The sequence below is a fragment of the Papaver somniferum genome, chromosome 3 (assembly GCF_003573695.1).
Source record: "Papaver somniferum cultivar HN1 chromosome 3, ASM357369v1, whole genome shotgun sequence".
NCBI classification, from domain to species: domain Eukaryota; kingdom Viridiplantae; phylum Streptophyta; class Magnoliopsida; order Ranunculales; family Papaveraceae; genus Papaver; species Papaver somniferum.
In genome coordinates this window covers 223,657,397-223,671,717 of record NC_039360.1, presented here as the reverse complement: position 1 = coordinate 223,671,717, position 14,321 = coordinate 223,657,397, and the positions used below count along the sequence as shown (strand labels likewise).

The 14,321-nt window shown below is 40.5% G+C and overlaps 1 protein-coding gene across 1 annotated transcript; it reads right to left on the bottom strand.

The window, feature by feature from the left end:
• Positions 1–3,509: 3,509 nt before the first annotated feature.
• LOC113358784 (transcription termination factor MTERF2, chloroplastic-like) lies at positions 3,510–7,418 on the bottom strand. The gene is made up of 7 exons (XM_026602463.1): positions 6,744–7,418; positions 6,376–6,513; positions 6,028–6,273; positions 5,725–5,838; positions 5,198–5,380; positions 4,119–4,336; positions 3,510–3,978 (listed from the first exon to the last, which is right to left on the bottom strand). The coding sequence occupies exons 1-7, from the start codon at positions 7,320–7,322 to the stop codon at positions 3,642–3,644; spliced, it is 1,815 nt and encodes a 604-aa protein (XP_026458248.1). The 5' UTR covers positions 7,323–7,418; the 3' UTR covers positions 3,510–3,641.
• Positions 7,419–14,321: the final 6,903 nt, after the last annotated feature.

Below are 14,321 nucleotides of genomic sequence, written 5' to 3'. Positions count from 1 at the left end.
TGAATAATAAAATTCTCGAACCAATACTAATGGCTATTGTCTTCCTTTTACAGGTAGAAGGAGGACCAAGGTTCCTAGGGTTTAGAGTTAGCAATGAATCTCGACCGTCCATCAAAAAAGAGATAAAACGAAATAAGCGCAAGAAATGGTAACCAATATATTTAGCACTATTCTTAATTAACCAAAGATATTACATGACCCAATATGATATTTCTAAGTATAGAAATATTCTTACAGGTATCACCCTAAATGGTTATTTGTGGTTTTCATCTAATGATGATATGGCTGAGTTTTAAATCGGTTCGCCTAACCTAATCACAATATTCTCCTTTCATCCTGGCTGAGGTACATGTTGTGAAGGTGGGAACATACATAAGTAGAGTAACCAATATATTTAGCACTATTCTTAATTAGCCAAAGATATTACATGACCCAATATGATATTTCTAAGTATAGAAATATTCTTACAGGTATCACCTTAAACGGTTATTTGTGGTTTTCATCTAATGATGATATGGCTGAGTTTTAAATCGGTTCGCCTAACCTAATCACAATATTCTCCTTTCATCCTGGCTGAGGTACATGTTGTGAAGGTGGGAAGATACTTAAGTAGAGTAAATACTTGGCACACTCTAGGTTTGTTTTCCTAATATTACAGAGTGACAAGTGTCTTCGCTTGTGTACCACTAAACTGGGGTTCGCGAGTTCGCCGGTTGTAGTCATGTCATAATGAAAGCCAAAACATATACCAAGAAGACGAGTCGACTCACTTTTTCAAGCATGGCATGTCGCAAAGAGGATGACCGTTACATCTTCTAGGTTTCACTATGATTTAATCCTTTGCGCTTTCCACCCCCGGGTTCATTTTTATCGGTATGGGAGGAGGGCATGACACCAACTTCCTGACTGGATCGTAAGTTCACGATTTGGAAATTTGCATCCATCTCGATAAGAGGTGATCAGACATTGTGCAGAATAAAGAGCCAACCAAGACACAAGAACCAAATACTACTCGAATACCGTCACGTATTGTCCATCAAACAACAACGGTCTCAACCAGCACTAGCAACTCGAGCCAATTGTTCTGCCCATCGAATAGCACTAGCAACTTAAGCCCATTATTCTACCCATTGGATATTAAAACGGCTAGCGGACTAGGACCTGCTGGTTTGACCGGTTCCAGGTAATCGGTGCCCCAATTGCTGAGAGAAACCAATCCCCCAAACTCCCGTTCCGGCCTGGCCGGTCCTGCACTCGCAAACCGCCAGGGGTAAAGTCGGTAATAAGAAATCTTTATAATCAAGAAAACTCCGAGATTTATCATCGAAAAAGAAAATTAGGTTTTTTTCTGAAAGAGCAGAGAAAAATGGCGTCTAGAGGTCCGCTGAAATCGAAGGGGAAATCTGGAAGAGGAGGAGGAAAAAATAATAGCGAAGAATACCCAGTGTTGAAATCAGTGAAAGAATGGACGAATTGGTCACTTAAGAAAGCCAAAGTAGCTGTTCATTATGGTTTCATTCCATTGATTATCGTCATTGGGATGAATTCTGATCCTAAACCTAATCTTTTCCAACTTCTCAGTCCCGTTTGAATGAATGGAAAGGATATCAATCAGAAGGTCAAGATCGCGGCGAGGTTCGAGATTTATCAAGTTTGTGCTTTTCAATTTTAGGTTTTTTTTTCTTTTAATGTTTCTAGGGTTTTAACTATGAGATGTGATGTGGATGTCTTTTCCGGATCTTGCTTATGAATATATGAATTTGAATTAGAAATCCATGTTTATGGTTGTTTTATTTTTGTACTTTGTTTACATTTGGTTGTTTTGAGTACTTTTCTGGTGTTGATGAATGCATCTGTTTTGAATAAATTGGATGGGATTTGTTTTGGAAATTCTGTGATTACCTAGACTGGGTTCTCTTGGTGAAATTTGGGTGATATTGGGATTAGGGTTTTGCTAGTTCAACTCTGGAAAAACATGGGATTTGTTTGACTTTAGTTGAATTCTTTCTTGTTCCATATTGATATGAACTTCAGCATTTAGGGTGATTGGATTAGACAATTAATTGATAACTCCTAGGACAGTAGATAACTGTTTCAAATACTTTTCTGGATTTCTGGCAGTTGTTGTGGATATGATCCTTAGGAAACAATTCAAGATCATACTTCTCATGTGCTTGCAAGGTTTGGCCATAGTCCATCCCTCGGTGGGCTAATGAGAAATGACACTTAGCTTAGTGTCTAGTGTTCTCTATAAAGGCCAGAATGGGGTTTATGTGACTTGACTTGAGTTGTTTCTTGTTCCATATGAACTTGATCTTTTAGCCGTAGCATTTAGAGCAAAATTTTGGATTTAGACAGTTAATCGGTAACTCCTTGGATGGATAATTGTTCCACTGTACTTTTCTGAGGTTTCATAATTTCTGTGGATACGAACCTTAGGAACAAGTATGTGCTTGCAAGGTTTGGCCACATTTCATCCCTCGGTGCGCTAATGAGAACTGTGACCAAGTTTAGTGTCTAGTGTTCATAGCTAGCTCTCTGTAAAGGCTCGAATGGATGAGTGTAATTACACTCTGCAAGGAGATGTTGTCGAGGGACGAGGCTAGTCCAGAGGGAGAGGAGGAAAGCTTATTTAGTTGAAATGATATCCCTGGGTACAATTCCAGATCATACTTGTGCCGCCAGAGTCAGACTGGGTTCTCTTGATTTTTAGCTGCAGGGGTGAAATTGGATTGGTTTAGTTATATTGCAGATTAATAGGGTTTTGCTGGTTCCATAAAAAAACTTGAGCTTTAGTCTTAGCATTTAGGGTGATTGGATTAGACAATATAATTGATAATTCCTAGGATGGGAGATAACTGATCCAAAATACTTCTCATGGGGTTTCTCATAGTTATTGTAGGTACAGTCAAAATCATACTTCTCATATGCCGGCAGGGTTTGGCCACATTCCATCCCTGTGGGCTAATGAGAAATGACACCAAACTTAGTCTAGTGATGATCGTAGCTAGCTATAAAGATTCAAACAGTTGAACGTAACGACTATGCAAGGAAATGCTGTTTTAGGAATGGAGACACCGGAGACTGTCTAGGACGAGAAGAGGAAAGCTTAGCTTGTTGAAACGATCGTTAGATACATGTCAAGATCTTTCTTGTCCCGTCAAAGCTTGGCCACATTCCATCCCTCGAGGGAAAATGAGAATTGACCCTTGTAGGCTATGTGCGTAATATTCTTAGTTAGCTACTTTCCCAAGCCTTGAAAAATTGAAATCAGTGATTACAAGGTAGGAAGGAAACTCACTCAAGGAGGGTCCTTCAGGGACTAGACTGTAAAAGCATCATTTTATTTTAGGACAGTAAATTTTAGCAATTTGGAGAAAAGGACATTGTTAAATTTGATAATTTCCAATGTGGATGCTTTTAAAGGCAGAAGCAGGAATGCCTCAATGCTGAAAATCAAGATCATGGCTAGTTGAAACTGGATGTGGAAAGTCTGCAAATTTTGCCTCGTAAATGCTTGATGAATCAATTTTTACTTTATCAACTACAAATTGAGGGGAGCAAATCGTTGTTTGTAACGCTAACATTATGTATATACAGATTTTTACTTGACATATCCTTTTTGGTACAAATTGTTAATATCATTGAAGAGAAGAGGGAGGAATAAGCATTCTTCCAATACCCATAAAATCTGTTGCAAAATCTTCATCATTTTTACCTAACATATCCTTTAAACTACAATCTAAACTTCGACCCTTGAGTACCCAAAATCTAGGCTTTATCTTCTTATCTAAGGAGTAACTAAAATACCTAGGATATTCTACAACATCTTTTACAGGTTTTTCCATGGAGTTTACCAGAAATTCTAGCTTCGGTTTGAGAACTTCGTCAATGCTGTAGCCTAATAAAGGAGAAAATCTACGTATCATGGACGCCACTTCCCTCTTTGACAGTCCTGCTTGCATCAGATACTTCACTCTGCCCACAAAAATCATTTAGGATTATAAGTTCTGAGTCCTTAAACACCAAAAACTGTACATCCAAATTGAGGGGAAAAATGAATTCATGGAAAAAAGTTGTCTACTGCGCGATCTGTCTTTTGCAGTCTGCAATATTACCGTGGAAGTAAAGTGTGATCAATGTCGGAGACGAGAAGCTCTGGATATTTTCTGAGAACCCGAGGAAGATAGTCTTTCGAGATACCAATATCATTAAGGAATTTGATTTTCCTCTTTAGTGTTTTGTCTATGTTGGCAGCAAAAACTTCCGGACACCTACACAATATCCGCCCTGTACTCTCGGTGTCAAAACCTAGTTCCTCCATGAATATAACCACCTACAGCAAGAAAGTAACATAATCCACTTCATGGATGAGGTGAGACTTCACTAAGAACATTAATCAACTTCTGCATTCCTGCTGCAACGCTAATCCGTGACCAAATATTCGATAACTAGCTAACGGTAATTAGTGAAAGTTATAACTTAAAGGGCTAGATATCCACAACATTAAGAAATTGGACTCAGTAACTCCATACAACATTAGGAACTTGGACTCAGTAAGTTCATTTGCTCTTACGTTACCTATATCAAAATTCAAACAACTAAATGAAACATGGGGTAAAATCAAGCGGCAAACAAATGAAAATATGGATTGTGATAAATGCCTTTTACAGGGGATATACTTCCATCTCTAAAACGAACTTATAGATCATAGATTTTTGTTACAACATAAGTACAGGAATGTCTTACTTCTGGACTTGGTTATAAGAATCACATGAGACTTTGTTCATACTTTATCAATAAGATTTCAACGATACATTTATCTGAACCTTATTTGTATCGTATGATGTAAACACTGTCAACATATACTACTCCAATCTCAGTTTAATGCTAGGTGCTCAACTTATGCAACATTGATATGGGTCAGCAGGTAATTTTAGTGAAAGAGTAATCACTAATGTTCTTCATAACAAAGAGGCCAAAAGGAACATAGAAATCAAACTTGCAAACTCCAGTATTTGAGTTACCAAGATCGTCTAGTTAGAAATTATTTAAATCATACCTATATGCTCTGTATCTAAGATGTGAAAGTAGGAGATGGAACATCCTACTTCAAATGATGATGCAATCATTAATATGAAAGAGATTCGAACTTTAAAGAAACCTTGATAAAGAAATAATATATAAAGAACCCTACCTGGAGAAATTCGTGTGGTTTCTTTAGTAGCAATTGAGGACTTGACGCAATCACTTGACCTAGCTTCTTATTCCTAATTTCTAAATCATCAATTTGTTCAACCATTGACTTCATCTTGCTGGTTGAACATCCCAATAGATGAGGCCAACTTTTGATTGCTTGGTCGACACTCACTTTTGGTACCTGAAACACATAAAATAACTTCATTTTCTATACTAAAAAAGTGTCAGTAAGCTATATCTATACCGTATAGTGATAAACAATAAACAACAGAATATAACAAAAATCCACTAGCGAAGCTAGAAGGCACGTTGGGATTGAATTATTGCGAAACTCGATTCACAACCATGTAATGAACAAATGGTCTCTGAAAACTAAACTAGGGAAGTTGTTAACTTTTGTTTCTGTAAGCATCTTGGTAAATAATACTGCGTAACATACCAAATACACATATATGCATATAGATGACAACTACGCTTAAGCAACTGAAAATCTGGAATATGAAGTTATCACTTCAGAACTTGTACCTTCTCTAATTCAAAAAATGAAAGAATCTTTCCGTAGTTTTCCTGAATCCCATTCGAGAGAATCCATGGATATTTCACCAGTATCCTTCCAATATCTTTCTCCTCTGCACCAATCTGAAGAAAGGCAAGAAAACAAGCTATGAAGTTAGCTAAACCTATTTTGAAAATCCTGAGCACAGATATACCAGGGACAACAGCATTATGTTTACAAGGTCAAAAAGAAACAGAAGCAGCATGTAAACAAACTGGGAATAGAATCAAATCTGAAACAAACCACTACATGTAAGATATTAGCAACAATACCTTTTCAAGAGCACGCATTCTTGGTTTCAAATCCTTCTCAATGTCATAAAAAATGGCAGGTGGAAACAACAAAAATATAGCCCTGACTCGTTCTTTTGGTACTCCAATACCTTCTAGAAACTTCACTAAAGGTTTCAGATGGTTTTCCACTGATAACATAAGAATCCGAGGAAATGACTGAATAATATACTGGAAAGATGAATCTTTGGAGCCTAACATACCAAGACCTCCTCGCCTAGCTTCCATCTGCAGCATCGAACAACAACTTTACATGTTACATTCCAGCTGCACCAGAAAATAACCACACAGGACTGATGGCTATAAGTAAAAAGTAAAAATCTACTAAACCTTTTCAAAGAAAGATAGGGTTTGTTGGACATCCTCATCAACAAAAATTGATAATTGCATCATCATTCGACGTGCGTTCTTGCCAACGAACCCTTCATCGTTACTACCATCAAACAACAATTCCTTCACATAGTTAACCTATACACCAGCAGGAAATAAACTGTTAGCAAGCGCAATTCAAGCAACCCCAACACTCAAAAGTGAAAAATTGCTTAATCTACCAAATGTATCGAATCAGCAGAAATATTCCAATACACTCAATAACAGGTTCTGTGTGCAAGGGAAGATTGCGTTTGCCCATATGGTGTTTGATAAAATTGCTGACATGGGGAATCAACCTATATGTGCATAAAGGGATATTACAATACCTTATGAATGACAGAAGGAAGCGATTCCGAAACAAGATACCGTGCAATATGAGTTGAAGACATTGGGTTCAAACCAACACTTTCTAAAAATGGAAGTATCCCATTATCACCTTTTTCTTTAGCCATATAAAAAACTTTCTTCTTGAAAGACAAAATCCCCACATTATCTTCATTTTCAATCCTCCATGATTTCCATAAGGAAAGTTCATCCAAATCCATAACACTGTCAATAAGCATTTTAACATACTTTGGTGAATTAAGAGCTATTTTCATCGATTCTTCTTTTGATAATCCTGTTTCTTGTAATATCTCAGAAACAGCTTCTTGGGCATCGATAATTGATGATTTCTCATCTGGGTTTTCTTCATTATCAAGTACTGATGAAACCCTTATCTCAGTCTTGATATGTCTATGAGCTGGGTATAAAAGGATTAGTTTTGAAGGGAATTTGGCGGGAGAAAATGGGATGTTTATGAGGAATGGGTGCTTAGGAGGATGAACGAATGAAATTCGAGGGATTGAGAAATCAAAGGTTTCTAAATTCGAGTGAATTGGAGAGGAAAGAGCTCTAGAAGACATAGTTTCTTTACCATTTCTGCCCCATAAACCCTAAATTTGAGCTCTAACTAAAACCCTAGACTGGATTATACTGAAGATGAGAAGAGGCAAAGGGGGTCTATCCTTCTAACTCGACTACTCGAGTCCCAATTCCTATAATTTGTTCTTACACTTTTTCTACACTGAGGCCGGTTCCTATGGATGTTTACACCGAGGCCCGGTTCTACGGCCGGTTCCCACAGGGGTTGGCTCACCCCCCATTTACCATGCCAACTGGCCTGGCAAACTGGCCGCGCCACTATGAGAAAAAAGATAAGCGATCGAGTTTCTACCGAGCGGTCTCTATTCAATCGCCCGGTCTAATTTACACCGCTAGCGATTTAAACTCGCTCGTCCACAGTCGGTGCTCTACCGGCCATAAATACCACCATTCCCTTCAGTTTTCGTACACAAAAATAATTTATTCCCTTCTATAAAGAGCAGAGCGGAGCGGTTTTTTACTTGAAAATGAGTAGTTACAAAACAAATTAACGAAGGAAAAGAAACGGGAAAGAAAAGGGAAAAACTGTTGCAGATAGTGATATTGTATGGGTTCAGGATAAACAACAAGAGTTTACTAATGTTAGGTGTTAATACCCAATTTTTGGTTTAGGTTCTACCCGTCCTAGCCATATCCCATTTAATGCCCTAGAGAGAGAGTAGAGATAAAGAGAGAGAAAAAGGATCCCCTCCATGGTACTACATGCCTCTTTATATCGACTTTTCAAAAGCTCCTCTTTTTATGATATCATGTCACATGTCCTAAACCTCATTAATTATTACTAGTGACATTCCTTCTCTAATATAACCTCCTTCTTTCCTATTAATTCCTTCCTTGTCCTTTCCATCTTATGGATACTTTCTTAGTGGAGTTGGGCTTTAGTCCCCAAGTCCCCATGTTCCATGTTGGGTTTGCCTCCCTTTTGGGGATGCACTAGACCGGTTAAGGGGGAATATTTTTCATGTATCAACATTAGTCCCTGACTACTGAGTCAATTGTCAAATGACCCGGTAGTCACATCATGCCTTATCTTAAGTTCTACTTTTGAACAGTAGTCATTGTCCTCTGATGATGCCATCCTAAAGTACCCACTAGAAGATACCCCAAATATGGTTGTCGTCTTCATTTCTCTGATCGAGCGACTCTACAGCTTCTTGGACATACCTTGACCCTGACAATCTTATCTGCGCTTATATCTCCATCCTACCTTCGGGGTGAACTAGTACGCTTATTAGTGTTGAAGGAGGAGGTGGTCACAGTCGTCTGATAAGATCATGGACAACATCCGCCAGTTGGTAGACGAAGCTGATCGAAATTTGGACTTGGCGAGTGTTTTGTGAGTAGGCGCGTTTAAAGGTGGAGACTCTGGATGTAGATATTGCCCGTTATCGTGCGTTTATAGCCGACAAAACTTGTGCGGGTAGTCCCAATGTTCTTGGGTAGGCGAAGCGTGTCGTTTGGCAATATTAGAGCGCGCTTACTCCCTTCTTTTATTTTCAATGGAACACGGCATTTGGTGTTTCTCTTTTGTGGGTATGGATGCGTCTTCTTGGTGATTATGTTTGGGTACGCAAAACACGCTCCCCCTTTTCTATAGCCGATCAGATGCGCGGAGCAACCCGTCGTAATTTTGTAAATCTGTGGATGCGCGGAGAAACCTGTCGCCTTTTTGTATATCTGTGGCCGATCGGATGAGCATATCAACCCGTCACCTTTTTACATATTTGTGGCCGATTGGATGCGCGGAGCAACCCATCGCCTTTTTGTATATCTGTGGACGGTCGGATGAGCATATCAACCCGTCGCCTTTTTCGTATATCTGTGATCCATCTTGGGTCCTTTTGTAAACTCGTCAGCCGACCGGGTGTCTATGCATCCCGTAGCCTTTTGTAAATTTGTCAGTCGATCAGGTGCCTTTGGCTATCCTGAGACTTTTTGTAGATTTGTCAGTCAATCAGGCGCCTTTGGATAACCTGAGACCTTTTGTCAGTCAACCAGGCGCCTTTGGCAGTCCTGGGACCTTTTGTGAATTTGTCAGTCAATCGGGCGCCTTTGACTTTTCCGAGACCTTTTGTCAGTCAACCAGGCGCCTTTGGCATTCCTGAGACCTTTTACAAATTTGTCAGCTGATCGGACGCCATTGGCGTTCCCGCAACCTTTTCCAAATTTGTATCTGTTCAAGCGACCTCTAAGGACCCTCGCTAGCATGGTGCCCGGAGCACTTTACTAAAATTTTCCTTTTATTGTGTAGCCGATCATGAGATTCAAAACAAAATCATATATATGCTTTGTAAACTTAATGAAGTGAAAACCTATGCATGTGACTAGGAGATATGCATATTTCAAAAATTGCAAACATCAATGTTCAAGTAGGCTTTCAAAAATTGCAAACCTTTTCATGTTTACAGTTTGCAAAAACATGTGGGATGTACAATATTTATCCCATCGTACATGTAATCCAGAAGTGGGGATACAAAGCGGAGTAAAAAGTAAAGATGAGAATGGTTAAGATTTTCAAACTAATTAGTGCAAGAATATGCTTCATCGTATCAACTTAATTGTGTTTCATGCTATGATTAATTAATAATATGAGATATGCTTTGAACAAATTGGACCATGAGTCCATACAAAATTTAAACAAGTGCTACACAAATTTATAGCCAAGATATCCAATGTAAATATGTGGTAAAAGCATGCCCAACGATAAAATTTACAAAAGAAAAGGGGGGCGCGTGCACACTTAAAGTCCTGGTGGAATGTGCAAATTTAATGGGTTTACATGCGCCTAAAGACCTTATTAAGGTGTTCGAGCGGCTCGTGACATGATAGTATAAATTTTACTAATACGTTCCGATAAGAGTAACCATAAAGGTGGCACAAAGATGTTATGACAACGTGCAGTAAGCGCTACTTATTAAAATACTTATCATCGTGCCAGTGCGTCATGTCAGCGGCCTATTCTGAAATCTTAGTGAAAATGACCCTTTATTCCCTTTGATCGGGTTGGGTGGTTTTGGGCGTGAGCTAATCGCACCGTTTAGACCGTGAGTACTGCAGACATTTGATGTCCCGCCGGCGTGGCCAGCCTATTCTGAAATGTCATGATATAATACGGAAAACGCGCAACGTCATGGCATCAAATAAAACATTTTGCCTAAAGGTTGCATGTTCGGTGATTTTTCGACAGGAGAAATAACCATAAATTGGGTGGAACGAATGGGAGGTATAGAATCGTACTGTATCCTTACTATCCGGACGAAGGCATGGACGCCGAGAAAGAAAAAGAACAGCCTTAGTTGGTTGTACTGTACCGCTTGCAGCAGTCATCGTACTTAGGTAAGCTTGGATTGCCGCGTGTGGAGTTGGTGCTGGTGTGGTGAAGCGGCGCCGATGGCTGCGGAGGTGGGAGGCGCTGGGGATGTTATCAATGGTGGAATTAGTGGCGACAGAAACACATGGCGAGGGTCTGTTAGGGAAGTCCCCGGCTAAAGCTCTTCCATGTTTTCAACGAGTTCGAGTGTTGGGTACTTCATAGAGGAGGGAAGAGGTGCTTTGCACTTGTTGACGACCGCATGCAGTAACATTTTTTATTACATTCAAAGAGAAGATAGTTGTTTGCTTTGCAGTCGTCAGCAACTCTTCTTCTTCATTGCTTTAGGTTTATAATAGAGTGGCGCTGATGAGATTAAGTATCGTGCTGCTACTGCCTTGTATCTTTCCTCTTCATCGATTGAGATCTTATTAAAGAGATGATGAAGACGATAAAAAATAATTACAAATGAAATCTTAGGTTCAAACCAGATTGTCAAATTGAAGGAAATCTCAAGTTTAAGTATACGAGAACCCCAAAATGCTTTCCTAAAAAAAGCCAATTTCTAACAATTGCAGTAAATGGGAACACGTTAGATTTAACTTATCTTGTTGTGTGTACATATTTCATCATCAAATACGTGTATGTAGGAAGACACGTGGAGAGCATGCGGACCAAGTCATCAAAATATGAAGACACACGCCCACAGCCAAGAAGCCCATCCCGTCGACGTCGGATCTTTGCCCGAGCAAATCCAAGGGCAGAAGTTAAAAGATGTACCAAGAACACGATGTACTGCGGAGCACTAAATAACTCCCGGAGAGTTACTTTATCTCATCCCCAAAAGAATCCAAGATCAACAGTGAAGAGAAGGTTGACTGACATGGACGTGACAGGGGCAAGAGACACTTGTCTGACATGAGCATGCGTCTCAACTACCCGCATTAAACACTCTGAGCAGTATACGTGTCGATCAACCCGTGGAACGAACGAAGATGACTCTGCGTGATCAAGCAATGAACGAAGACCTCCGCATGATGGACACAAAGCACGAGAAGATAAGGTTCCAACGGTCCACAGAAACGGGTCCCACACTCTAACCCTATAAATACCCCCTCTCCACCAAGAGAGAGGGGATCGGAAAACAGAGAGAGGAGGAGAGAGAAAAGGATTGTGAATGTAAGTTTATCTTTGTACAATTCACTGACCTATGGAAACTCCAAAGTCATTCGACTACCTCTGTAATCATCTAATGCATAGTGAAACGACAACCCCGTGGATGTAGGACTAGTGCTGAATCACGTAAATCCCAGTCTTATTTACATTTCAGCACTTTACGTTCATTTGATACTCCACGAGTTTTACTTTTATAATACGTTTTCTTTATCTTCCTCTATGTGAACGCCTCTAGTGATGATATTAGATGAGGCTATGATAAACCCGAAGGTTTTGAGCTAAGGAATCAATGCAATCATCTCATCAGTACGAGTATGTATATAGAGTGCGAACATTGTTTGTGAACATATAGATGCCTTCGTGATTTACGTGTTCAAAATTTGGCGCTAGAAACAGGGACTTCGTCCCGGTAAAAGATTTATCTTATCATGTGATTTCATCTTAAACTAGCATATGATTGCTCTGCTTCATTAGCTCTGACAGTATTTATCTTTTGTTAACTTTACCATATTCAAAAACGCACCCGTTATCTTCGATAGCTCCGGCAGTATCTATCGAAGCAGTTTAAACTGGTTAAAAGATTTATTGCTTAGATTCATGGATTTACATTTTTTAGATCTCGTACGGACCTGTCTTTCCGGTGGGTTTTCGTAAATTTTCAAAGGATCTACATGCATTTTTAAAGGGATCTTCTCGCGTTTCCATGTACTTTCAATGAATCCACACTTTTAATAAGACTTTAACCCATGTATTTTAACTCATATGTTTTAATCAAATGAGCCTCCCTAAGAGTTTCCTCTGTGGCCCTCGGGCAGTTTTTCCCTGTCTTGGAGTAAGGTATTTCGCAAACTAACCCGATCCGCACGGACATTTCTATTTATCGTTGTTTGAAATTCCCTTGTGCAGAAAGAAAGCGACAAAAGGACCCACGATGGAAAAGATGCAGGAAGCAGTAAAATCCAAAGCCTCGTCAAAGGAAGCACCAAGGACAACCCCGGTCATCACCCGAAGCAAGCAGAAAGGAGACAAAGCCAAAATGACTAGTCAGAGGCAGGATACTGCGGAAATCACTTCGCCTATGAACGCTAACTCCGTTGCAGCCGCGGCTCTCAGAGCAGCGGTGACAAAGTACAGTACGGCTACGGAAGCCCCGAAGGCTGCAGAAGCCAGCAAAACTTTTGCTAGGAATCAATTTCATCAACCAAAAGAAAGGGTGGATGAATCCAGAACACATCAACCCGCGCACCCGCCAACCTTCGGAATGCCATCAACAAACGATCAGAATCAAACTGTGTCGGCGGCTCTAACACCGCAGATGGGCACTCAGCCCGATATTGAAATGCCAACAATCGAAGCTGAACCTCTACCACCTTTAGTGCAGACCGTAGAAGAAGGCGGCACCATGGCCGTAGTAGCACGAGCTGGGACTCCCAATCAGGGGTCAAACCAATCACATCGACTGATGGCTGAGCTTGAAGAATTGAAGAAGAGCCAGCAGGTTTACGCAGATGTTGTAGCTCTGCTGGCCAGAGAAAATCAAGATTTAAAAGACCGGATTGCCCTAAGCACGAAGACCAGCCAACAACTTGATGAAGCCAATTCAAAGGCACCAGAACCTAATCGAGACCGAAGAGTCATCGTAGCATCTAATGGAGACGCGGCTAGGGGAAGTAGCGCATCCGACCCGGATTATAATGACGCAGAGTCAGACTATCACGAGCATAAGAGCGTAGGACACCACCGCGCGATGGAAGAGCTGCGTGATGAAATGATGGCTGAGATCAGGCAGTTAAAAACTAGACAAGGTGTGGGAAGGTTAGAGGAGGTCATGAGAGAGGCTAACTCCACGCCCCTAACTCATCGCCTGGCCAACACCCCTATTCCGCTGAAGTGCCATGTCCCGACCTTCGAATGCTATGACGGATCCAGTGATCCCGCCGCACATATTCGGTATTATAACCGTGTTTTAGCCAGATGGAGTCAGAACGACGCCGTACTCTGTAGATACTTCCCATCAAGCCTGAAGGGATCGGCATTGTCTTAGTTTAATAATTTGCCTCCGGACTCCATCCACTCCTACGATCAACTAGCAGAAAAGTTCTTAAGAACTGGAAGTGTGGACCCAGTGGTAAGTATCAACGGCTACAAGTGGGGACTAGACCGAATGAGTCCACTATTTGTTGAGATTCATGGAAGCGTGCCTAAGACAGAAGGAGATCTTCGAATAATTATTGAAAATCACGCTCGTCTTGAAGAAATCCAGCGTGAAAACCCGAGGGCGTACCCACAGAGGTCTCACCGTACCAATTCCGCAGAACAAACCAATGGGGTCAAAAGGAATAGCTCAGTGGAACGGCCTCACGAAGATAGGAAGGAACGAAGGGATGAACGACGAAAAGACGATCGAAAATTCGAAGATCAAGTTTACACGAAGCTCAATGCTAGCTATGCCCGGATCTTGCGAGAGATCAAAGGAAGGGAAAATTTGGAGTGG

Excerpts from the sequence above, each read along its gene's own strand:
- LOC113358784 (XM_026602463.1), bottom strand. The coding sequence starts at position 7,322 with ATGTCTTCTAGAGCTCTTTCCTCTCCAATTCACTCGAATTTAGAAACC. Across the intron at positions 6,274-6,375 it reads CCCTATCTTTCTTTGAAAAG|ATGGAAGCTAGGCGAGGAGG; the intron begins GTTTAGTAGATT and ends TCGATGCTGCAG. Across the intron at positions 3,979-4,118 it reads GATCACACTTTACTTCCACG|AGTGAAGTATCTGATGCAAG; the intron begins GTAATATTGCAG and ends TTTTGTGGGCAG.